Raw genomic sequence first — 24620 nt, forward strand, 5'->3', positions numbered from 1 at the left:
AAACACGCGACCGTGTGTATGTCTTTACGTTGCGTACGCAGTCCCGTACTCTGTCCGAGACACGTGTACAAAGACCATACGTCCGCAATAGCACAAATCCCACACTTCTATCAATGTGAGCAATATTAACTAAAATCGCTCACTTAACACAACACAGTTTCTTCTGTATAAACCTTTACAGCTAGGCCAGGCTGCGTGTGTGTCTTACACTTACTTCCTTAAATATTTATTTTATATTTTAACTAATTAGCAACAAATTTCTCCGTACAGGTCTAAATGAATCTAGTAATCAGTACTTATGGCAACAATATGAGCAGATATGCAGAGTACAGGTGTATGCTTGTGTTGTGTGCGCATTTGGCGCCAAACAGAAATTCACAGACTTTTTTAAATAGCTTTGCTAATTTACCTTACGGATCCCACCAGCATCCCTACAAACCATGCAGAGCAGATGCCATCTAATCAGCACTAAATTTAGGGTTTCCAGTGTATCCACCAACCAGGAGAAGGCTTACGTGGGATACCTTTCCGCCCTTTGCTGATAGATAAAGTCTGCTTGAACCTGATAGGCTGCGGGTATGAGGAAAAACCGGACGATGCCCCCAATTGATAATGTCGATATTATCTTAAACCATTAAAGCTATACCTTTAACACACTTTTACCATGGAGCCACTGCAGCCGCTAGACTTAATACACACGCTACGTACTTCGTACGCTATTTGCGTACAGAGTCCCGTACCGTGTACGTACTTAGCGTATAAATGCCGCGCTGGGGGTACAAAGTACACACAGCGCGTACACACTCAATTGATATACTTTAAACCTTATTAGTGATACAATGCAATGATATAATTATACTTTAAACCTTATGCAGCAAAGCACTGCAATGATGTTACACCTTAAACCTTATGCAGCGCTGACGGTATAAAGTACCCGCAGCGCGTACACACCTTATCAATACACTTTTAAACCTTATACAGTTAGGTAATGTAATACACTTTAAACCCTAGCAGGGAAAAGAGGACACAACACCGATTTGTAGTTTAAACACTGGGCTCCGACACCTCAGCGTATATATCTGGAAGGGGATAACAATACAATTTATACACTACAATACAACAGAATAAATGGCTACAGTCAATGTACATACGTGAGAATATTAGCAAGCGCTTCCTGGTCCGGTCCTCCGCTAATCAGGTAGATAGCGTTAAGAGTCTTCTGACCGGCCAGGCAGCAACAGGCTTTTATACACTACTTCCAAAAGTAATACAATGGATACTGTAATCCCTTTGTCTATTGGACACAGGGATGCATCTTTACATTACAGGAGAAGTCGTCATAGGTTGATTTGAAAAGGTGGGCGATGTCTTTCTCAACTGTTCTTGTGGGTGGTCTTCTCTGGATTCCCGCCGCATACATAATATACAGTAAATACAGTTTATATCTATATTCTACTTCTACACATAACTATACACAGGAACATGCGATCTTCCTCTAACCAACACCGGAATGTTACCCTTAAAATACCCTACAGCTGGATACCAGACATCACCTTATAACCTTAGTCTGTCCCTTCCTATCATGCAAAGGCGAATCCCTTAGTCCTGGAATCATTTAAACTATTGATACTTGCTGATGTGGTGCGGGGAGGTTATGTGTACAATGTGCACTATTTGGATTAAATATGTAATGTTTTGATAACCCTCCATGCGTTCACAAACTCCGCCGTAAATACCCATACCACGCGCAGGACCGCGGGAGCGACCATACGCGAATTGCGGATATGTGCACGCACAGCGGAACAAGTGCACGCGCAGCGGTCATGTGTGTGTGGTTAGTACGTGATGTGTGTACTGGAATAGTTTTCGACTTTGACAGTATATATATATATATATGTCAGGCAAGTGCCATGGCAGGTATGCCATGAGTTACATTCAGCAATTTAGGGGCACCAAAATTAAATAATCTTGCTCTCCCCCAATCTTAAAACATTGTGGCGCCACTGATTGAAATACCTGTAAAAATTGTCAGGGCATTTATTGCATTTTCCACATAAATTTACAACACTGCTGGCAGGTTAAAGTCTCTCCCCCAGTCAGTGCAGGGGAAGAGTACTCTGCATGTCAAACACACTTATCTTATCTTATCAATGTCACTGTTCTCTAATCATTGTCGCTTCTCCATGCCACTCTCTAGCTGCTAAAAAAGTCTAGCACTGAAAACCCATACCCCCCATAGCCTATTCACTCTCTCTCCTCTATGACTATTATCTTATGGCCTGCAATCTAGCACCAGCGATAGCGATGCACGGTGCTGCGCATCGCTATCGCTGTGAGCGGTACACACGGAGCGATCATGCTTAAAATCTAAGCAATCTAGTCAGATTGCTTAGATTTTAAGCAGCGATCGCTCCGTGAGTACCCTCCTTTACTTACACTCCCCTCTGTGGCTCCAGGTCTCTCTTCCTGTGCCCACAATCCCCAGCTTCCTTCTTACACTGCGCAGGCTTGGCTCTATCCAATGTAAGCTCTGCGGTTAAGCTTTGTCATGCTCCTAACAGCAAAGGATGCTGCGAGCTGGAGTTCATTTTGGCCCCCGTCTGCAGTGGTACTAGAGCAGGGGCTTCATTTATAGGAAGCCTGAGCAGAGGGCCAGACCCACTTGCCTGGCAGGAGGATGGGATTAGCTCACTATGATTATCCCTGAAGCACCCACAGGTGTCCCTTTACTTATGGTGCACCCTTAAAGCTAGGGATGGACATCTCTTCGCGATGGTTTGCAACCATCGATGTTTTAGTTGCGATGGTGGTGGTTTTACCATTCGAAGGCGGCGTTCCGATGTTTGCCGCCATCTAATGGTAAACATTTGATGGCGTAGCGATGGTCCCGCCCCAAAGTCCCATCCCCAGCCGCCATACTGCAGAGGATTGCACATACGCAAAAATAACTTTTTTTGCGCATGTGCTAATCATATGATATTTTTTTCTTCTATTGAATTCTATTGATGCGGTGTACATTTACCATAGCATCGAATAATTTGATGGCGGAAGCCCAGCCATCATTTGATGGTGGGCTTCCGATGTCCATCCCTACATAGAGTAATCCAGCGCCCCATGCGGACAGTAAAGATCACTTTCGGAAATCACTGATTCAAAGTGTAACAGAATGTGTGACCTAGATATAAACATGACATCTTGCTGATCATAGGTGGCAGCAAATAGGGGTATGGGTGGGTAATGTGCACACTCCCATGACTAGATTAAGCCTTGGGGGTGCCTGGGGAACTTTAGACAGGGGGGCCCCAGTTAAAGGTGGGGGATGTATATTAGATTGTGCATACCTCCCAACATGTTCCATTTCAGGAGGGACAAAATGCTCTTTATCTGGACTTCCCTCTTAATATATGATTCACCTGTGTTGAACTATTTAATTGATAAGAAAGGTGTTTCAACACAGGTGTTTGCAATCATAAATTAAGAAGGAAGTCCAGGTAGAAATAATTTTGTCCCTCCTGGGATGGTTCATGGTGGGAGGAGTAGATTGTGTATATTTAATTTAAACCAATGGTGTATATTAGTTTTAAACTAATAGATAATAATGCCTGGGTACTGTTTATACACTAGATACACCTAATTGAAAGACACATATTATATATAATTTTCTTGTAGTAGAACAAAGACCACTTAAACAACTTTAAAATACACATAGAAAAATAAAATATTTTATCTTGTCACATGCAAGAATAGCATAAGCCTCTGTATTACTTACACACTGGGTCAGGACTCTGGGGGACTCTGTGTATGTCTATATCTCTAGACCCAAATGGTTTAGTTGCATAAAAGTTTACATAGAACTCAGACACCCATACAGGGAGTAGGAGAAGCTTGGATCCCTGTGTCACTTACAGTTGTTTCCACCCTCCTATCTCTCCTCTGGTCAGAAAGCTCCATCAGTAGCTCATGAAACATGATATTCCAGTGTCTCTGCCTGCACTGCATATTGTCCTGTTTGCATTCTGCCTCTCGCATTAAGAGGGAAATCTAGTGATATCAGTGTTCTTTGGTTGGGGTGCCCGGGGTACAGTATGCCCTGCAACCCCTCCTTAATCTGGCTATGCACACTCCCCAATCATTTTAAAAAAGCATGCTCCTATGATGAACATATTTAATCCTAGGTAAGCAGATACTAACTAAATCTGATTGTGTCCTTTTTCAGCATTTACAGCGGTTTTCTTGGTTCTGTGACATAAAGTGACATAAGTGAAAGAATGACTGAGAAGGAGACTACTGAAGGGAAGGCCAGTGGTGGTTACCCGACAACAGAAACCTTACAAGAAACACAAGAAGACAACATGTATGTACAATGTTAGAAAGTAATTACAGCATTATACCCATATTTATTGTTTGTGATACTAATCCAATTAATTTAAATTTCTTATAATCTATGTTTATTAATGGAAGTGTTTCATAAAAATTAGAAATTAGCAAAAAGTCTGCAACAAATTACTTATAATAATCTGGTGATACTGATGAAACTATGACATTATAATGGGTTATATGGGTTATATGTATTTGCTCTTTCTGTACATAATAGGAAACTGATGTTAGAAGCTTGCGTAACTTTCTTTTAAAGGGGCCATGTAACCTGTCACCAGGCTGCTCCCCCATGATATAATCCTTCTCTCATTTAGGGTCTGTCATGTAGTTCAAAAACTAAATATTCTCATGCTGAAACCGAGACAACCTGCACCACACAAAATACAGTAGCTCTAGCCACTCCCTGTGGGGACATGGTATGTCTACCAGGGGCATTGCTTGCCCTTTGAGTTGCCACTGACGCCTGCAGAACTATGTTACTTCCAATAATATACAGGCCCGCTGTCAAGATGTTGAACAATCCTTAAATCAGAACTACCCCTCCTAAATTAGGAGATATACTACTGAGGTTAGTTGTGGCCAGTGCTGTCTTAACAACATTGTAGGCCCTGGGCAAAGCAATGCACAGGGGCCCCTACTCACCCATTCATACGACCCAATTAAAAAAAAAAATCATATTATGCCCCTGACTGTCTGGCTACAGGCTGGGAGGCAGGTAGAGAATGCTTATAACAGAAAAAGAAAACCTCTACATAGCGCCTATTTTAGCAGCCGGTCTTTACCTAGTGGTGTCCACCTGCACCAATCAATACATCCACAAAAAAAGAAGGTAAAGCTCCCAGCGCTCAATTAAATCATGTGCAGTGAGAAATACAAATAAGCTAAAATAGCTTAATAAAATGGTATGAAGTAAAAGGTTCAATGGAGACAGCGAAGTACTGTAGTAAGGAGGTAAATCTGAAACTGTCAAGTTCTCCCCGTCTGTAGAGGGATCCAAAATCCCCTTCAGATCAGCACTTACTTTTTAACCCCTTGTGTCGTTCCTCAAAAGGTATCTTTATAATCCCTCTATACGTGTAAGTGTACTTTCAGCGAGGAGAGGAAAGCCCGTCAGTGTATCGGCAGCAGTCCAGACACCCAAACATTGGAAAGATTAAAATTATCCAGTGAGGATTTTAATGGTACCAAATAAGACTCATACATATATAAAATAGAATAAAATCTCCATCTAGCAATGGATATGGACAGTGGTCGGATGGGATCGTACCCACTCTCTGTGGAGGCTGTGCGCTCCAGCTGAAGACGTCCGGCAAGTCTCAGCGCGCTGACCCGGCAACAGCCTCAAGCGTGAAAGCCGAAGATGGTCTCACTCCGTCCGTCTCCGTCCAAGTTCTGCAATGTCAATCAACGCGTTTCGGAGGTACCGCCTCCTTTCTCAAGATACATTGCAGGTGTACCGGTTGTCCTTTAAATACCCGTTGGCAATCCACATTTGATTGATTCACAATCTACAGGTGTTTATCATCAATCACGCTCCTTTCACAAACGGGTCATTTTCATTTTAAATAACAATATGGATTTTAACAATATAAATTCCAACATATACATACATTTCTGTGATGTTATATCCTAACTCTAATCAAATGAGATTTATATAATAATAAAAAAATACAAGGGCAATTAAAAATAATGCAGGGCAATTTTAATGGGATTCTATACAATAAAATCCTACCATGCTATATCTATCATTCAGACAGAGAATATTATCATTCCATGGTAATACATGATCATTCAGTCACCATACATGAAATAGGGAAATAGGGGGATAAAAAAGAGAAAAAAAAAGGTATTAATAATAGATAATTACAAGAACCATTTCGTCTCAAAATCTTTGTTCAAACCATGAGGCATTAAAATTTTAAACTCAAAAATTGTTTTAATTTCCAGCTTTGCTAATCTTTCTGTTCTATCATTAGTCCTCCAATTACAGTTCACTTGCTTAATACCTGCAAAAAATGTAATGAACTTAGGGTCGCAATTATGCGTAGATTTAAAGTGCATAGAGGCATGGTGATTTTCATACCCTCGTTTAATATTTCTCACATGCTCTGCTAGTCTGTCCTTTAATGGACGTATCGTGCGACCAATATACTGCTTGCCACATTGACATTCTAAAAGATATACTATATATTTACTGTGGCAAGTAATACATTCTTTTATGGCCATCTTTTTATTTGTACTATTAGAGACCACCTCTGTAATTTTTCTGTCGGTTTTACAGGTTTTGCACATGGAGCAATCACCACATCTTTGAAACCCTTGTGTGGCTAGACAAATTTCTTTCTTAGGTGTATGTATAACACTACTCACTAAGAGGTCTTTTAGGTTATTCGCCTTGCGGTAGACGAATCTTGGAGATTCCGAGATAAATTCTTTGAGAGTGGGATCTGCATAAAGTATCCCCCAATGTTTTCTAATAATACCCTCCAGCTCTTTATGCTGATTCGTATACCGGGTAATAAAGGGAATATCTCGCTTATTCTCCTTAGTTCTTATTTTAACCGGAAGTGTGTCGGACCTGTCCATATTTCTACATTTATTAATTGTATAATCTACCTGATGTTTTTTGTACCCTTTATCTAAAAACTGCTGCCGCATCCCTTTAGCCTGAAGGTCGTAAGTATCTAAATCTGTACAGTTGCGGCGCAGCCTATGAAACTGACTATTTGGTATACTGGTAACCCAGTTTTTATGGTGATTGCTATCAAAATTAATATAAGAGTTGCAATCTGTCGGTTTATTATAATTTTTTGTGTACAGGCAATTATCCTTTATATATATTGTCAGGTCCAAGAAATTTATACTTAAGTCGCTAACCTGAAAGGTGAGGAGTATATTACGGTTATTGGTATTTAATCGTTGACAAAATGAATCCAAAGAGGGTCTGTTGAGGTAGAGAATGCTGCCTGGCCGCTCTGATTGTGTGACCACCACCCACCCCTGCTTTAAGGCACCTAGAATTGTGGGGCCCTGGGCAACTGCCCGGTGTCTATACGTTAAGATGGCCTTGGTTGTGACATTATACCAGAGAAGGCCATAGTTACCACAAATGCTACAGCACCCACAGCTGATGAGGGCCTACCTTCCTTGTAAAAGCATCATGTAAATGTTTCACCTCTAGGTGGCACTTGGGGAAACTTGCAAAATGTTGTTATGTACTGTTATATACAGGTACACACTGTACTGATAGGTCCAGTTTAAATCCCGATAAGCTCTTACTTAGAAAAAATAGGAATCTATTGTGCTTCCAGTTTTCTATTTAAAACTTCACATATACATAAAAAATAAAGGTAGATATATCAAAAATAAAAGTTATAATATGAATGTTACATTATATCTACCTCTCTCCCCCCAAAATCAGTTCCTCTTATTATAAGTACTGCAGTGATTATTAACAAATAGGCTTTCATGTGCAAAGGCACTAGGGCACCTTCACTGTGACATTTACTATTGGCCTGTTTATCTCTGGAGATAGTGACGTTATCACCGGAGGTAACAGGTTTGATAAAGGGAGACATGAAAAAATCCCTGAAGCCCTTTGATAAATGGAGACCCAAACTTTTATTGATCTTGTCAAATGATTCCAAATACAAGTAACTTTATTATTTATTTTATTTTATTTATTAACAGTTTATTATATAGTGCAGCATATTCCATTGCGCTTTACAATTGAAACAACAGTAATAGAACAAAACTGGGTAATAACAGACAGACCTAGAGGTAGGAGGGCCCTGTTTACAAGCTTACAATCTTTAGGGAAATAGGCATTGATACTAGAGGTGTGTGGGTTCAGATTTATTCAGTTTTTAACACCAAAATAAATGCAAGTTCGGATTTAGCATTGGCTATCCAAAACACATGACATTCAAGAGCCAATAAGATGCCATTTTGAGATCCGAACAAATCTAACCCACAGTTAATTCAGAATGGTCCAGTCAGATTGGAAACGTTCTTAATTGTATGTATGATATGGCCACCCAGCAATGTTGGCCAATTATCAGGAGGATGTGAAAGTGAAGAAAGATAAATTGTGTGAGGTTATGTGTGGACTGTACAGAGGGGATGCAATTAGAGATGGAAGCATTGAAGGTTGTGTGGGTGGTTCTGGAATTTGATAAGCTCGTCTGAAGAGGTGACTTTTCAGGGAAATCTTGAAGGTTTGGCAACTAGTGCAAAGTCTTATTGTGTCTGGGAAGGCATTCCACAGAGTGGGTGCAGCCCGGGAAAAGTCCTGTAATTTTGAGTAGGAGCAAATGTTGTATAGAGTGGAGAGGTCGGGTATGGAGAATTTTTTTTTTTTTAAATCTGTTTATTAATTTTCCACATAGGAGTACCATTATGAAAGCAGATATGGTCGGTCAAAATACAGTTACAGAACGTAGGTGTGACAAAGAGAAACACAACAGTCAATGACATAGTAATCGAAATCAGCAAGGTTCAGTGCTAAGGAGCGATATTGGGATCGGTCAAACAATGTCGCCTAATTATGGCAGTAAAGTAGCATAATTGATCAATGACTGATGGGTGATGAACAATGAGATTGTAAAACAGTGGCTCTATAGTAACCTGTTGACAAACTATCTGAAACAGTGTAGAAATTAACCATCAACGCAGGCAAAAAACTGCAAGGGAGTATAGTCCCGAACCTTGACCGGTGAGTAAAACAAATAAATAGTCTGCAATCATATATAGTCAACAAAGTACAATTATACAAATATATATATATTTCTTTTTTTAAAGAGGAAGAAGAGGGAGGGGGTAGAAAGGTGAGGAAAGAAAGGGAGCACACACAAGGGAGAAGGGGAGGGGGCAGGAGGGGTTTCCCCTAACATTACATTTGATCTGAAGAATTGTGAGGTGTAGATCCAGCACCACAATCGTAAACAATTTGAGAAGCAGAAATCATTGAGTAGAAGGGTCAAGTGTGGAGGCTCTAGGAGTTGTCTATGAAGAAACCATTCAGTGCGTTCAAATACTTTAAAAATTTGGGACTGTGTGGCCGGGTCCCGTGAGTCAATGTAAAGGCCCCATTTCTTGTAAAAAGATTTAACTCCAGACTCAATATTGACCTGAGCTGACTTCCTATCAAAATATAAGATGTGCAATAGTTTCCCATGAACTTCCATAAGCCTTGGAGAGGAAGCCAAGAGCCAATGAGTTAAAAAAACATTTTTAGACACCGTGACCAGAATTGTTAGAAACGGTAGAAATTTGTGGCAGGATGGTCCCAGGTCCCATTCTGTAAAGTTGGCACATAGGCATAACAATGGGGAGGCCTGGACCCTTACACCCAGTAATTGGTTAATAAATGCAACAACTTTATGCCAAAAAAGACGTATACTACCACAATCTCAAACATATGGAAGTAGGAAGTTATATGGGCGTGGCATTTGGGGCATTCCCCTGATTCTGATGGGTTAAATTTAGCGTGTTGGGATGGGGAAATATAGGCTCTTTGGAGGGTGCAAAGGTGAACCTCCTGCAAGTAAGGTGAAGTAAGCAATTTCATTACAGAGACAAGTTAGTGGTGATCTGTGAGGTGTGGTATGTCTTTATTCCATTGGGCAAGGAGTTTGTCCCATCTAATGTCTGTGATAATTGACATGAGAGTGGTATAGAGCTGTCTAATGCATGTAGGGCCCTGCTTATGAACATTCAGAGAGATCTGTAAAGGGTTGGGTGGGTTTGAAAATGCCCCATGAGTTGTCTGATTAGGCATAACCAAGCTGAGATAATGACGCACCTGTAAATACATGTAGAAGTGCGAGCATGGCAGATTAAACTTCTCTTGAAGAGTTGTGAATGGTAAGAGAGAGCCCCCAGGGTCAAATACTTTTGAAGAGTCCTTCAAACCCTTCACCTTCCAGATGAGAAAATTGGAGTTGGTAAGGGAGGGGGGAAATGCAGGATTGCCCCACAATGGGATACATGGTGCTGTCATGGGGAGACAATTAAATTTGTGTAAGGTATTCCAAGCACAGTAAATATCATGGAAAAGATGGTTGTGGAGTATGTGAGTTGGGATCGATGAAGCTTTGGATAACAAAAGAGCTTGCGGCGCATAAGGAGAAAAGAGTGCCTCATCCAGGTCAGGGTCAGTGAAAAGGTTCCTGTCATACAGCCAGTCAGCAGCACAACGAAATAAAGAAGCTAGGGAGTAAGATAGATAATCTGGGATACCTATCCCGCCCGCCTGTTTAGGTGCCATAAGTTTTTGTAATGCTATATATGGTTTCCTACCTTTCCATAAAAATTTTGTCATTATAGAGTGTAAAAACTTCAAGTCTTTCTTTGATAGGCTAAGTGGGAGCATCTGCATTAGATAAAATAATTTAGGGAACATGATACTTTGAAGAACAGCCACCCTACCTAGGAGGGATAATGGGAGTAATTTCCAGCTGTCAAGAAGAGTCATGATGCGGGTTAACATAGGGGAGAAGTTCTCCTCATACAGTCTAGTTAAGTTCGCCGGAATCTTTATCCCTAAGTAAGTGATTTTAGATCTGTCGTTTTGGAAAGAGATATTAGGAATGAAAGTGGTGAGCTCATGAAGAGAGACTACCAAGGGAAGGCGCTCCGATTTGGTGATATTGATCCTGTAACCCGCCCTCTCCCCAAAAGCTCCAATCAGTCCGAGAATTTCAGGGATAGAGGAGGCTGGGTCAGTGACAAACAACAGCATGTCATCTGCGAAGAGTGCTAGACGGAGGTCAACACCACCCAATCAGATTCCAGAAAGCCTCTCCGATTGTCGAAGAGCAATCGCGAGGGGCTCCGGGGCTATTGCGAAAAGTAGGGGTGACAGGGGGCAACCCTGTCTGGTGCCTCGACCGATGATGAAATGGGAGGAAAGTACTCCATTACAAGATATCATAGTTTGGTGATCAGTATATGAAAGCTTTAGAAGTGAGATAAATGGGTCTGGAAAGCCAAAACGGGAGAGTGTGAGGAATAGGTGATTCCATTCGACCTTGTCGAATGCTTTTTCAGCATTGAGGGAAAGCATCAGTGGGAGGTCAGAAGGGGGCAGGTTGTTGGAGATGTGGACCGCCGTGAGTACTCGGCGAACATTAATTTCTGAATGTCTTCCCGTTATGAATCCGGTCTGATCTGTGTGAATAATATGGGGAAGTAAAGACTTAATACGATCAGCCAAAATTTTTGTAAGTAATTTATAGTCGAGATTGAGGAGGGAAATAGGATGGTAGGAACCGGGAAGTGAAAGGTCCCTTCCGGGGTTTGGGCAGTGTTTTTAGTATGGCTGTGTTGAAATGGAGAGGGAGAGATGTGGAGGACAGTAAGGCATTTAAGACTTTGACCAGTGTATCACCGAAACGGGGGAGCAGGAGCAGGATTTTATAGAAGTCCGCACTGAAACCATCCGGTCCCGGTGCCTTGTCACGCCCAAACAAACCTATGACACGATGGACTTCTTCCAATGAAATAGGATCAAGGTGTGTTTGTACCATGGAATTGGGTAGACGTGGAAGAGGGGGGTTGTCCCAGAAAGCAGGTGCCCAAGGTGAGTCCTCTTGTGACCCTGTGGAGGAGGGGGGGGGGGGGGGGAGGATTTCATGGTCTCTGCAATTTCCTGATTAGTAGTGGTTAATGCACCAGAGGTGGTACGTAATGGACGGGTGACCATCGGGGGGCGTGAACCATTAAGTAAGTGCATCAGTAATTTCCCTGTTTTATTACCAAACTTGTAATATTTATAATTTACAGAAAAGAGGTATCTATCTCCCAATAGTTTCAGAAATTCATCAAAGTGTGTTTTAGCTTCTAAGTAAATTGCCAGTTATGGAGTGTAGAAGAAGATTTGTACTGCTGAAAGGCGGAAGACAAGTTCCCTTGGAATTCCATATATTGGGAGGCATAATTTTTATTTTGTGGCTGAGACATAAGAGATAATATTGCCCCGGAGGACAGATTTGGCTGTCATCCAAAACAGGAGGGGGTCATCATCTAGATGGGGTAAATTATCAGTTTTAAAAGTCTCCCAAGCAGACTCCAAGCGTTCCTGGAATTTGAGAGAGTTCTTTAAATATGAGGGGAATCTCCATTATTTGGGGGACGAGGAAGTGTCTGGAAAGTGAAGGGTAGTCGAGATCAGGGCGTGATCCGAGAGAGCAATCGCCTCAATGTGAGAAATAGTCACCTGGGGTAGGAGACAATGAGATAGAAGTATATAGTCTATCCTAGATAGGGTGTGATGTGTGGCAGATAAGCAAATATATTCCTTGTCTATAGGGTGAAGAGTCCTCCATATATCCACAGGTTGTAATCTATCTGCCAATTGAGGGACTCCCAGTTTGGGCAAAGTAAGGGGTTTAGATGGAGCATGTGATCAATCTAAATAAGGAGAGGAGATTAAGTTGAGATCACCACAGAATATTAATGGGTCTGAAAGCAGCGGACTCATATTAGCCAGTAACACTTGAAAAAAGGATTTAGCATACACATTAGGGACATAAACATTACATAGTAAGTAGGGCCTATTCTGAATCTTTACTGACAAAATGACGTAACGACCCTGTGGGTCCACTATAGAGGACATATGTCATATGATAAATGACGTTTGATCAGTATTACCACCCCTCTAGATTTGGAATTAAATGTACTGGAACCCATCACCTGCCAGTTTAAACATGCTAGTTTTGAAGTTTCTTCCTGAGTCAGATGTGTTTCTTGGAGAAATGCCAGGTCGATATGCTGTTTAGTAAAATAAAGTAATACTTTACGTCTTTTTGCTGGGAAGTTGAAGCCTCCAGTGTTCCATGACCCCACCGTTAAGTCAGGCATTATATAAGAGAGAGTGCAGAAGGATGGTGCCTGGATCCAACATACAGTACTGTATAACTGCAATGAGGGGGAGCGGGAGGGAGCGCGGGGAGGAAAGAGACACAGACAAGGAAAAATGGGGGTAGAAAAGAACATAGGAATAGACAATTGTACACAGCTTATCAATAGCAGGGATAACCAATTCAAATGAAAAGCCATAAGTAAAGCCTGTTGCTTCCAGCTAGCAGGCATGTGAGAGCTGCAAACTTTTATCCAGCCCACACACGGATGCTATTAACCGAGCAAGAGAGTAGGGAGTTCCATCCAGCCACCCCACCATATAAACATAATAATAACAACGTAATATAGGACCTTAACATAACAAAAAGATAAATGGAGAGAGTCCCGGGGTGGACTGCCCATCAGCAAAAAGACCTGTAAGAAAGAGGGGGGGTATAAAACCCACAAGAGGATTCCAGGTTGCCGGGAGCGAGACATATAACGATGAAATCTGTAATAAGAAAATGAGAATCTTCCCAGGAAGGCTAAGCTTGAGGAGAGGGTTGTGAGTCAGTAGTTAGAAACCACGATGTTGTGTCCCACACATGTGAGGACGTGGAGATATAGGTTAGCGTTCAAGATGAGGAGTAGAGCTGGCTAGGCCACAGTTGAGAGACATGGGGTCTGTAGCTTGCATCTGAAAACAGGAATTTGAGGATATTCAAGTGTCCAGCAAACTAGAGGAGGAGAGGCCTATCACCAAGTGATAGTGAAGCTGCGTGCTCATGTGTCCACAGCGGGCAGGTCTGAGATATCCGAGTGATCATTTCTAGAGAGGTTGCGTAGGTAAGCAGCGTCATCAGCTGGTGACAGAAAGTCTTTGTGGGAAGTGCCCTCATACAGACGTAAACGTGCAGGCAGAGGCAGAACTCTGGGAGGCAACGGAGTCAGCTGCCGCCGGGCTCCTGCTTTGAAGCGGGGCACCTCTCCTCCTGTTCCGTGTGTTCAGCAACATTAATCAATTAAGTTAAGTGACAGCAGCTGGTATCTCTTCCGTAGCCGACTTCCCCACTAGTCACTACAACTTACAAATCACACCCTCTTTATTATAGATACACTGGAAGCAGACACCTTACTGATGAAGCTATTTGCTCCTATGAAGGAAACATGAGAATTCTAACTATATGAAGTTATTTCTCTGACAATTACATGTAACTTCATATAGTTAGAATTCTCATACTTCCTATGCAAGAGCAGATATCTCCATCAGTAAGGTGCATGCTTCCAGTGTAATAGGTTGTGGGTTCTAATCCTGGATATGTCACTTGCAAATTAATTGTCAGAGAAATAATCAGCATTGGGAGGGACTGAGCAGATCTATGTAGTGTGGTTGGACCCCTACATAGATCTGCCTAGTTGCAACGGTTTTGTAGTGGCTTCATACAGTTAGAATTAGAGATGAGCAGGTTCGGTTTTACTCAGTGTTACTCGGAACTCAAAACGGCATCTTATTGGCTCACTGATGATATATAGGGGGGAGGGGCACCAATATTTGTCTTGCCTCCGGGCAACTGGGATAAACTTACGCCACTGCGTGCAGGGTATAACAGGCAAAACTTGCGGCCCTCTGATACAAGTTGAGAGCAAATAGGGGAAAATGCTTTCCGGGCCCTGGTCAACTCCACGGAGTAGTCCTGGAAGATGAATAGCTTATTCCCTTCCCATTGAATATCCCTCATTCTACAGGAGGCTGACCAAAACGTTACCTTGTGGAGGTAATTTAGACAGCGAAAGAGGGTCACGGTAGGGATCGGCCCCACGCGATGAACTCGCTCAATCACAAGATCCTGACATTCCTGCTCAATGCCCAATAATGACAGGAGGGTGACCCGCGTAAAGTGAGCTAACGCGGTGCCCTTATCCGATTCTAGTAACCCCACCAGGCATATATTATTTCTTCTCGATCTGTTTTCAATTTCATCTAATTTATTACATATTTGATAATTTTCAGATGTTAATGTTTTTACAGAATGGTGCAGTCCCTCTATGTCATGATTAGCAGCATGCAGTTGAGATTCAGTGAGAGTGACTCGCTGAGTGAGCTGCTGCTGCAGCTGCTGTGTGATATCTGACACTGCCTGGGAGAGGAGGGGGGCCATGGTGGCTCTAATGGCTTCCACCACATCGCCATAGGTGACAGGGGCGTCTGGAGCATGGCATACCTGGGAGGCAGTGGAGCCCGTGGCATCTGCGGCCGTTTTTTTGTGCGCTGGAGTTATCGCTTCTGAGGCGGCATCCGGCGCCATGTTCCCCGCTGTGCGGCATTTCTCCTGCCGCGCTGGAGGCTGAGGCGCAGAGGCTGCTGGCGTCACTGGGGTCACAAAATGATCACGATCGCGGAGGCAGTGGATCCGGTACCAGGGGTTATGGAAGCCGTGAGCGCCATAGAAAAGGTTGTTTGTGGGGCGGCAGGGACGGATATCTCACAGCGGGCTCCCTATCTCATCTAGACTGAAACCGGAAGTCCATGGAGACATTTTTAGATGAACAAACAGATATATGTTGGTGCAGTTTGGTTAATAGCCTTGTGTGTAAGTAAAAGTATTTTACTGTGTCAAAGTCAGAAAAATATCACGCTGCACGTTGCCATATATTCACCTCATGCGCGTGCATGCTGCACGTGCACATTCTCTCCCGTGCGTGCGGATACTCGCAGCCGCGTGATAGCGCCTCGGCCATGCGCTCGAGCGCGTGTTATGTGCATTTACGGTAGAGTTTGTGTGCGTCTAGCGGGCGACTCAATCGTTAGATAATAAATCCATATAGCATGTTTTATAGATAATGTTCCCCTTAGTAATAACTGTAAGTTTGTTTAATGTGACTTGTTCACGGACTTGGGAATCCCTCTTTGTATGGTACGAAGGGTCAGACAGGGTTTGAACAGCTGTGTCTGGTACCTAACTGAAGAGTATTTTAATAGCAACAATCCGGTGCTGGTTAGGTAAAGATTAATCGCTCCTGCGTATAGTTATGGCCATTAGTAGATTCTGGACATTTCATATATTTGCGATTCATTATCCATGCAGCGGGAATCCGGAGATTCCCACCCACCTGAGCTGTTTGAAATAGTCACAGCCCACCTGTTCAAACTAACCTATAACCTTTTGATATGATGCGAGGAGACATTCCTGTGTCCAATGAACAATGAGATTTTAGGTCCCTTTGTAGTATACTGTACTCAGTGTATATAAGATCAGCCAGCCTGAACAGCTCCCCCACTCTCCACAAACGGTTTTCATATTGACTAACTCGGAGCTGGTACCAGGCTGCACTGCGATCGTTCCCAGTGTGTGTAACTAATTATCTGTGATTATCTCGCTCTTTGTTTGTATTGGCCACATTCTCTCTCTCTCTCTGTTTAGTTTAAGATTGTAATGTTATTATATATTTCTGTCTAGATATTCTGTTAGAATTATATGTTAGTATGTAGTGTATGACTTGTAACTGTTATACCCCTTTTCGATATAACTAAAAGCTTGTTAGTAAAGGTGTTGGATCCTTAGCACGGTATTGTGTGTTCATTACATTGCAGAGGGTAATAGGAGCGTCTCGATCGCTCAAACAGCTTTAGTGTTAACAAGGTTAAGCAGCGTTATATCGCTACAGTGTTTCAGTACAAGGTTTACAGTATAAGAATATCCTTTCTGTGTGTTACATTCAAGGTTTACTGATTGTCATCTTGTGAGCGTCAGCGCCGCTCGTGATCTCCTCGTGGTCTCGAGCGTCCGCTACGCTGATAACGTAGCATTACGGTAGTCGCTCGCCTATAGCGTGCTCGACACCACGCATTAAGCTATGAGCGAGCGTGCCGCATGTGCGTCTCGATCACGGCCTAGTGTATGCTACGCTAAATACGTACCCTTATGGTACCCCATACGCCAATTGCGTACTGTGTCTCTTACCCATTATTGTGAAGTTATAAGGTAATCTAAATCAGCATTATCAATTGTATGTTGAATACGGTGGAATACTGACAACTAATGGAGGGACTGACAGAGTTGATCAGCAGATGATGAATAGTTGTTGAGAAAGATCAGCCTTGCAGCTGCATTCATTTATTGTAGTGGTAAAGAGCCTTTTTTTGGGAAGACCAGTAAGAAGACTATTACAATAATCAATGCAGGAGATAATGAGAGCATGGGCCCTCATTCCGAGTTGTTCGCTCGCAAGGCGATTTTAGCAGAGTTACACACGCTAAGCCGCCGCCTACTGGGAGTGAATCTTAGCTTCTTAAAATTGCGAACGATGTATTCGCAATATTGCGATTACACACCTCGTAGCAGTTTCTGAGTAGCTTCAGACTTACTCGGCATCTGCGATCAGTTCAGTGCTTGTCGTTCCTGGTTTGACGTCACAAACACACCCAGCGTTCGCCCAGACACTCCTCCGTTTCTCCAGCCACTCCTGCGTTTTTTCCGGAAACGGTAGCGTTTTCATCCACACGCCCATAAAACGCTGTGTTTCCGCCCAGTAACACCCATTTCCTGTCAATCACATTACGTTCGCCGGAGCGAAGAAAAAGCCGTGAGTAAAAAAACTATCTTCATAGCAAAATTACTTGGCGCAGTCGCAGTGCGAACATTGCGCATGCGTACTAAGCAGAAAAACGCTGCAATGCGAAGAAAATTACCGAGCGAACAACTCGGAATGAGGGCCCTGGATTGCAGTTTTTGCAGTGTCTTGTGTACGATATGGTTGTATTTTGGATATTTTTTAGATGTATGTAACATGATTTTGAGACAGAATGAATGTGGGGAATAAAGAACAGGTCAGAGTCAAGGATCACACCTAGGCAGCGAGTTTGTGGGGTAGGATTGATTGTTGAGTTATCAACAGTGATAGAGGTATCAGGCTGATAATTAGTATTGGTCAGTGGAAATATAATTAATTCTGTTTTGGAAATATTAAGTTTGAGGTGGTGAGATAACATCCAAGATGAATCAGCAGAGAGGCAATCAGTGACGCGGACCATTACAGATAGTGACATATCTGGAGAAGACAGCTAGATTTGATTATCATATGCATACATATGATACTGAAATCTGAAAGAGCTGATTAGTTTGCCAATAGATGTGGTATAGATTGAGAAAAGCAGAGGATCTTGCAGTATTCGAACTGATAGAGGTAGCGAAAATGAGGTAGATTCAGAGAAGCAAACACTGAAAGAGCGATTAGACAGGTAGGATTATAACCAAGAAAGGGTTGTGTCCTGAATTGTAGGGATTGTAGTGCTTGTATGAGAAGAGAGTGGTCAACAGTGTCGAAAGCAGCAGAGAGATCTAGATGAATAAAAAGTGAGTAATAGTCTTTAGACTTAGCAGTGACCAAATAATTTACTAACTTGGTCAGTGCTGTCTCTGTGGAGTGTTGTGCATGAAACCCTGACTGAAGTGGGTCCAATAAATTGTATGAGTTAAGAAAGTGTGTGAGGCGAGTGTAGGCAAAGTCTATAAAGTAGCTTGGAGGGGAGAAATGGGACGGGAGTTTGAGAGAGCGTTACGGTCAGAATTTAGTAATCGCTGCATATTTGAACATTGATGAAAGATACCAGTAAAATAGAGAGAGATTACAGATTTTAATTTAGGCTGGGATCAGCGGTGCAAGTGGGCGGGTACGGGTGGGTATGGCGTACCCTTAATAATTTAGCCGTGGGTACGCCGTACGCATGCCGACGGGCCGACGCTCCTCGCTGCTCACTCCCCTCCCTCCGCTGATCACCACTAATCACCGCTGATCACCGCCGCTGCATGAGGGGAGGAGAGTGCAGTGTTCGCTCTCCTGCCCCTCAGTGACTTTCTTCAATTCAGCACCAGGCCCGTGAGCCAATTAGAGCTCACGGACCGGCAGCCAATGTTGCCAGACTGCAAGCTTTGATTGGCTCACAGATTGGCGCTGAATTGAATAAAAACACCCGCACCGACTGAGGGGCAGGAGAGGCACACACTGCACTCTAATCCCCTCACACACACAGGACAGCAGCAGCGGTGAGTGTGTGTGTGTGTGGGGGGGGGGGGCGGAGAGGCATGCATACCTGGCACTGGGGGCATATCTGGCACTGGGGGGACATGTGTATCTTTCACTGGGGTAATATCTGGCACTGGGGGCATTACTGGCACTGGGGGCATATCTGGCACTGTGGAGGACATGTGTATCTGGCACTGGGGGCATAACTGGCACTAGGGGCATATCTGGCACTGTGGAGGACACGTGTATCTGGCACTGGGGGTATATCTGGCACTGGGGGCATTACTGGCACTGGGGGCATATCTGGCACTGTGGAGGACATGTGTATCTGGCACTGGGGGCATAACTGGCACTGGGGGCATATCTAGCACTGTGGAGGACATGTGTATCTGGCACTGGGGGCATATCTGGCACTGTGGAGGACATGTGTATCTGGCACTGGGGGCATAACTGGCACTGGGGGCATATCTGGCACTGTGGAGGACATGTGTATCTGGCACTGGGGGTATATCTGGCACTGGGGGGGACATGTGTATCTTGCACTGGGGGCATATCTGGAATTGCGGGGGACATGTGTATCTGGCACTGCGGGGAACATGTGTATCCGGCACTGGTGGCATATCTGGCACTGTGGGGACATGTGTATCTGGCACTGGGGGCATTTCTGTATCTGGAACTGGGGGCATATCTGGCACTGTGGGGGCATTTCTGTATATGGCACTGAGGGCAATGTATATCTGACACAGTGGGGTCATTTGTGTATCTGGCCCTGTGGGGCAATGTGTATCTGGCACTCTGGGGTGATTTGTGTATCTGGCACTGTGAGGCAATGTATATCTGGCACTCTGGGGGCATTTGTGTATCTGGCACTGTGGGGCAATATGTATCTGGCAATGTGAGGCAATGTATATCTGGCACTGTGAGGCAATGTATATCTGGCACTCTGGGGGCATTTGTGTATCTGTCACTATGGGGCAATGTGTATCTGGCACTCTGGGGGCATTTGTGTATCTGTCACTATGGGGCAATGTGTATCTGGCACTCTGGGGGCATTTGTGTATCTGGCACTGTGAGACAATTTATATCTGGCACTCTGGGGGCATTTGTGTATCTGGCACAATGAGGTAATGTGTATCTGGCACTGTGGGGCAATGTATATCTGGCACTGTGGGGCAATGTATCTTTTCATTGGCCACGCCCCATGTGGCATTTGGCCACACCCATTTTTGGGTGCACGCGCCTTAGGCGCGCGCACACAGTACCTGTAAGACATTTTTTCTCCTTGCACCACTGGCTGGGATGAGCACAGGATACATAGCTATACTGATTTGTGAGGCTATAGGGTCAAGAGGAGAGGTAACAGAGTAGGCAGATGAGAAGATACTTCATCTTCATTTGTGTGATCAAATGAAGAGAAGGTGCCAGATGGTTCAAGGAGGGAATTGAGAGTTCACTTGCTTTCATAAGAGCATACCAATTCATTTCAGATCTTATGAATCTTGTTCTTGAAATAGGAAATGAGATCTTGTGCACTGATAGTAGCTGGTGGGTTGGGTGAGGAAGGGATAAGAAGTGATTTCAATGTATTAAAATTAAACTTGGGGTTAGAGGCTTGAGCAGAGATGAGAGATTGGAAATATGTTTGCTTGGCAGTGTCCAGAGCATTACGACAAGAGTGGTAGATGGCCTAATATGTGAGGAAGTCACTTAGAGTATGAGATTTACGCCTCTGACGTTTTACTTTATGTGAGATTTTTTGTAGGTGTCTTGCGAATTTAGAGTGTCACGGTGGACATCTAAGTCTATGTGGAGTGTGATGGGTAGCTGGGCCACTTAATCGAGTACTATTTATAGAGTGTGGTTCAGGTAGAGCCGTATCAGGAGAGGTGAATGTAGAAATCGGTGAGAATAGCTGTGGTAGAGAGGTGGATAGTTGTTGAAAATTAATAACGTTAATATTTCTGTGGGTTTGAGGAGGTTTGGCAGACTTCAATGACATTGAATTTGATGTAATGGAGGAAAGCATGCAAGTGATAAGGTTGTGATCTGAGAGAGGGGAAGGAGTGTTAGTAAATATGAAATACTGTATTCATTTAATGTGTTGAGTTTAAAATAAGTTAAAACATTAGTATAATCTGTATTTGTGTGATTATTGCTGTAGTCATTTTTATTGCAGTGTCTCTAAATAACAGTTTGTGTCAAACATTTCTTAAGAGCTCCTTATACAGTATGTCATAAAAAAGAATTATGTAGCTGATCAGCTTTAGATATCAGAATGGTATTAGCTGAGGACGTGAAGCTATGGAAATGCTACTTCACATTGATGTACTGGCATACTCATCATGTACATTGCAAGTTTGGTTATTTGGTCCAATCACAGGACTAGTCAAATTTCTCTACACACATACTTTGGCCTTACAGTATGTCAGAATGGCAAGATGATATTCAGATCAATCAGTACAGTTGGCAATAAATAGCGCACACATGTAGTTGTCAGGCAATTGGTTTTACTGCTCTTGAATCTGCATGTACAACTATTATCTCTCATGCTGTGCCCTGCATTCTACTTGGTTTTGTTCAAAATTGCTAAAACATTGATAATATAAAAAGTCAGTGCTATAGGGTACATGTGTTTACTTCCTAATGCATTCAATGTTTTTCCAAGGGAGGAAAATGAGAAAAAGAAACAAAAAGAAAAAATGAAGACGGTTGGTCCAATTCAGATTGTAAGTCATTATGTAAGACGAATGCTTTTTATTTTTAATAAGTCCACCATCCAACACATTGGCAAGGAATTTTTTTATCAAACATTCAAAAAAACGTTCGGACTGTATGACTTTAGAAAGTAAACAACTTTTGTTAGCGCTCAGTGCGGCAGGTAGGAAAATTTTTTTGCAGGGATGGTTGGATAGTACACTTCCACAAATACCACTATTCTTGACTAAATTTAATTTTATATTCAGAATGGATTGGCTGGAAACACTTTTGGAAAAAGAAAAGAGAGTAGAACGATTTTTCTCGATTTGGGAACCATATATTAGTACTTTACCACTTGCTAACAGAAAGCAGATTCATCATAGCTTAAAAAATACCACATGGTATGTTACCAGACTGGCGGTGGGTGACCCGCCGATTGTCTTAAGCAGTGGGTTCTACATTTCCCGGGCTCCAGAGCAATAACTTTGTGATTCAAAGCATTCATGTTATATTGTTTTTTTCTCTACTATTTGCATGTATAATTCTTTATAAGTAGACGGACGCGGAATTTGTGAATTGAATCTCTATCACCGTTGTACGTATCAATGAACAAATAATGATCATATTGTCATGACTGGATGTTTCTACTTTGTATGAGATTCTATGTATTGTTTCTCCACAATACCTCAATAAAAAAATTGTAAAAAAAAATAAAAAATGTTCGGATGAAATAGAGCATTAACTAAAGCGTACTTATTGTGAAATGGATAAAAGGAGATTAGCAAAGAGGACCCCAACCAATAGCCAGTCCAGGTAATAAGGACGTGAACTCCAACACTCCTTATCTTTATTACATAAATATATATGTCTCAGTGATTCGGGGATGGTGATTTATCGCCACTGGTCGCCGCCTAATAGCCGGTGTAGAGCTGAGCATAGTATAATCAGTAGGGATATAGCAGGAAGACAGCAACTTGAGAGTTCAGAAAGTCTTTACTCGCACACCACTGCACATAGACGTGGATACAGGGTAGGGTGCCATAACAGAAGTGAATTACAACAATGTGTATAAGTAATAGGAAGTATAGTAGTCAAAAAGTTTAGAGACAGGAGAGGGAGCATAACAGTATAAATGTATACATAGGGCAAGCAGAAAGACGTAAGTTAATCAGACGTAAGATACAAGTCGGTCAGAAAGACGTAAGTCGGTAAGCAGAAAGACGTAAGTCGGTAAGCAGAAAGACGTAAGTCGGTAAGCAGAAAGACTTAAGTTAATCAGTAACCATGAAAATGTCAGCTGAGAAAGAACAGTAAAAACAAGTCAAGTCTTAAAGCAAGAGAAAAATAATGAATAGTGCAGAAGTGCAGGGTTTTAACGTGCATAGGGATGAGTTAGAATATTAGACAGTCAGTCCAGCACTGGAGCAGAAATTAATATAAGGGAAAGAAAACCAAGTCATAAACCAGGAGAAATGAATCAGGAAATCCAGGAACAAGGCAAGTCTCCTTTCCAGGAAACAGATAACAGCAGTAATTAACTGGTAACGAATAGCAGAGAGTTTTAATAGAGCTTTTTATAAAGTGTTGTCACTTTCATAAGGTGGAAAGGCTACTTAGTTGCTTCAGGGGAGGGCATTAACAGTAGGAGCTAATATGGTAGGGATATGAAGGCAACTCAAATAATTTAGATGTCATGGTGCAATTGTGCTTTAATATTAATACTGACAGCAGTACAGATAGTGGAGCAGGTAATAGCAAAGTCAAAGCAGCTCCTAATTCCAGTACAGGTATGGGCAAATAGGAGAAGTAGCCAAAGGGTTGAGTACAAAGTGTAGTCAAGGGGCAGTTCCAAATTTCTGGCACACGGTTTGCAATGCTGTCTCAAAAATAGTAGGCAAGAGAGTGTTCATGTTCTGTAGCAGCAATCTGGTTCACAAAGTGGCAGTCACTTTGGATCAAGCTGAGAGAACAACAGAGAATGTAAGACAAAACTGGTATACAGAAGGACTATAACAGGAGCGAGGATCAGTGCCTAGTCTCTGGTACTCTAGACAATCACCGAGCACTGAGTCCTAGGTCTGACCCTGATTTACACAGACTGGCGGTGTGGACATAAGTAACAAGAGCTGTTTATAATTGCCACACATACTCATTTCAGACCAAAGGATGCTGAAAAGAACATTTTCGTGCGCACCTTTGGAATGCACATAAAATCCCTCACTTGTTGCTATTATAAAGAGTGCCTGACAGGTGTTCTTAATGAATTTCAGGAGTTGGTAGTTAGCTAACATCTGGATGACCACAAGATAGCTAAACATACAGCTTTTAGCACAGGTAGTGTTTGGCCATGTCTCCCCAGATTTGGCCACGCACCCTCCTCAGTTACAGAGCCCTTGTCCGCTCTTGGTGGAGCAGGATACACCTCTAGTACAAACATCACAATATTATACTTGTAGGCAAGGTGTTAGGATGCTGAAAAGAACATTTTTCAGGCAGTGTCTCGCTGTCTCGCCTAAGGGTCGCTGGGTCCAACGGGCAGTCGAGAGGTTAGGGAACACTGTCATTGCTGTTCTGTCTACAGAGCAGCAGTGAGTGGATGCCTTGCTCGCAGCCCAGCAGCAGCTGGAGTGCTGGGATTGCCTCCTATGCAATGAAAAACTAGGGACTGACTCATGGCCACG

General features: G+C 42.8%; 1 protein-coding gene across 1 annotated transcript in view; it reads left to right on the top strand.

The window, feature by feature from the left end:
* The first annotated feature begins 4268 nt into the window (after positions 1–4268).
* Positions 4269–24620, top strand: part of LOC134929574 (ATP-binding cassette sub-family B member 5-like) — a 158680-nt gene continuing 138328 nt past the window's right edge. Inside the window, exons 1-4 of the mRNA XM_063925165.1 lie at positions 4269–4354; positions 15248–15315; positions 21217–21280; positions 21908–21968. Coding sequence (XP_063781235.1) covers positions 4269–4354; positions 15248–15315; positions 21217–21280; positions 21908–21968 — 279 coding nt within the window. The remainder of the gene's footprint in view (positions 4355–15247; positions 15316–21216; positions 21281–21907; positions 21969–24620) is intronic.

The sequence above is a fragment of the Pseudophryne corroboree genome, chromosome 5, assembly GCF_028390025.1.
Source record: "Pseudophryne corroboree isolate aPseCor3 chromosome 5, aPseCor3.hap2, whole genome shotgun sequence".
Taxonomy (NCBI): Eukaryota; Metazoa; Chordata; class Amphibia; order Anura; family Myobatrachidae; genus Pseudophryne; species Pseudophryne corroboree.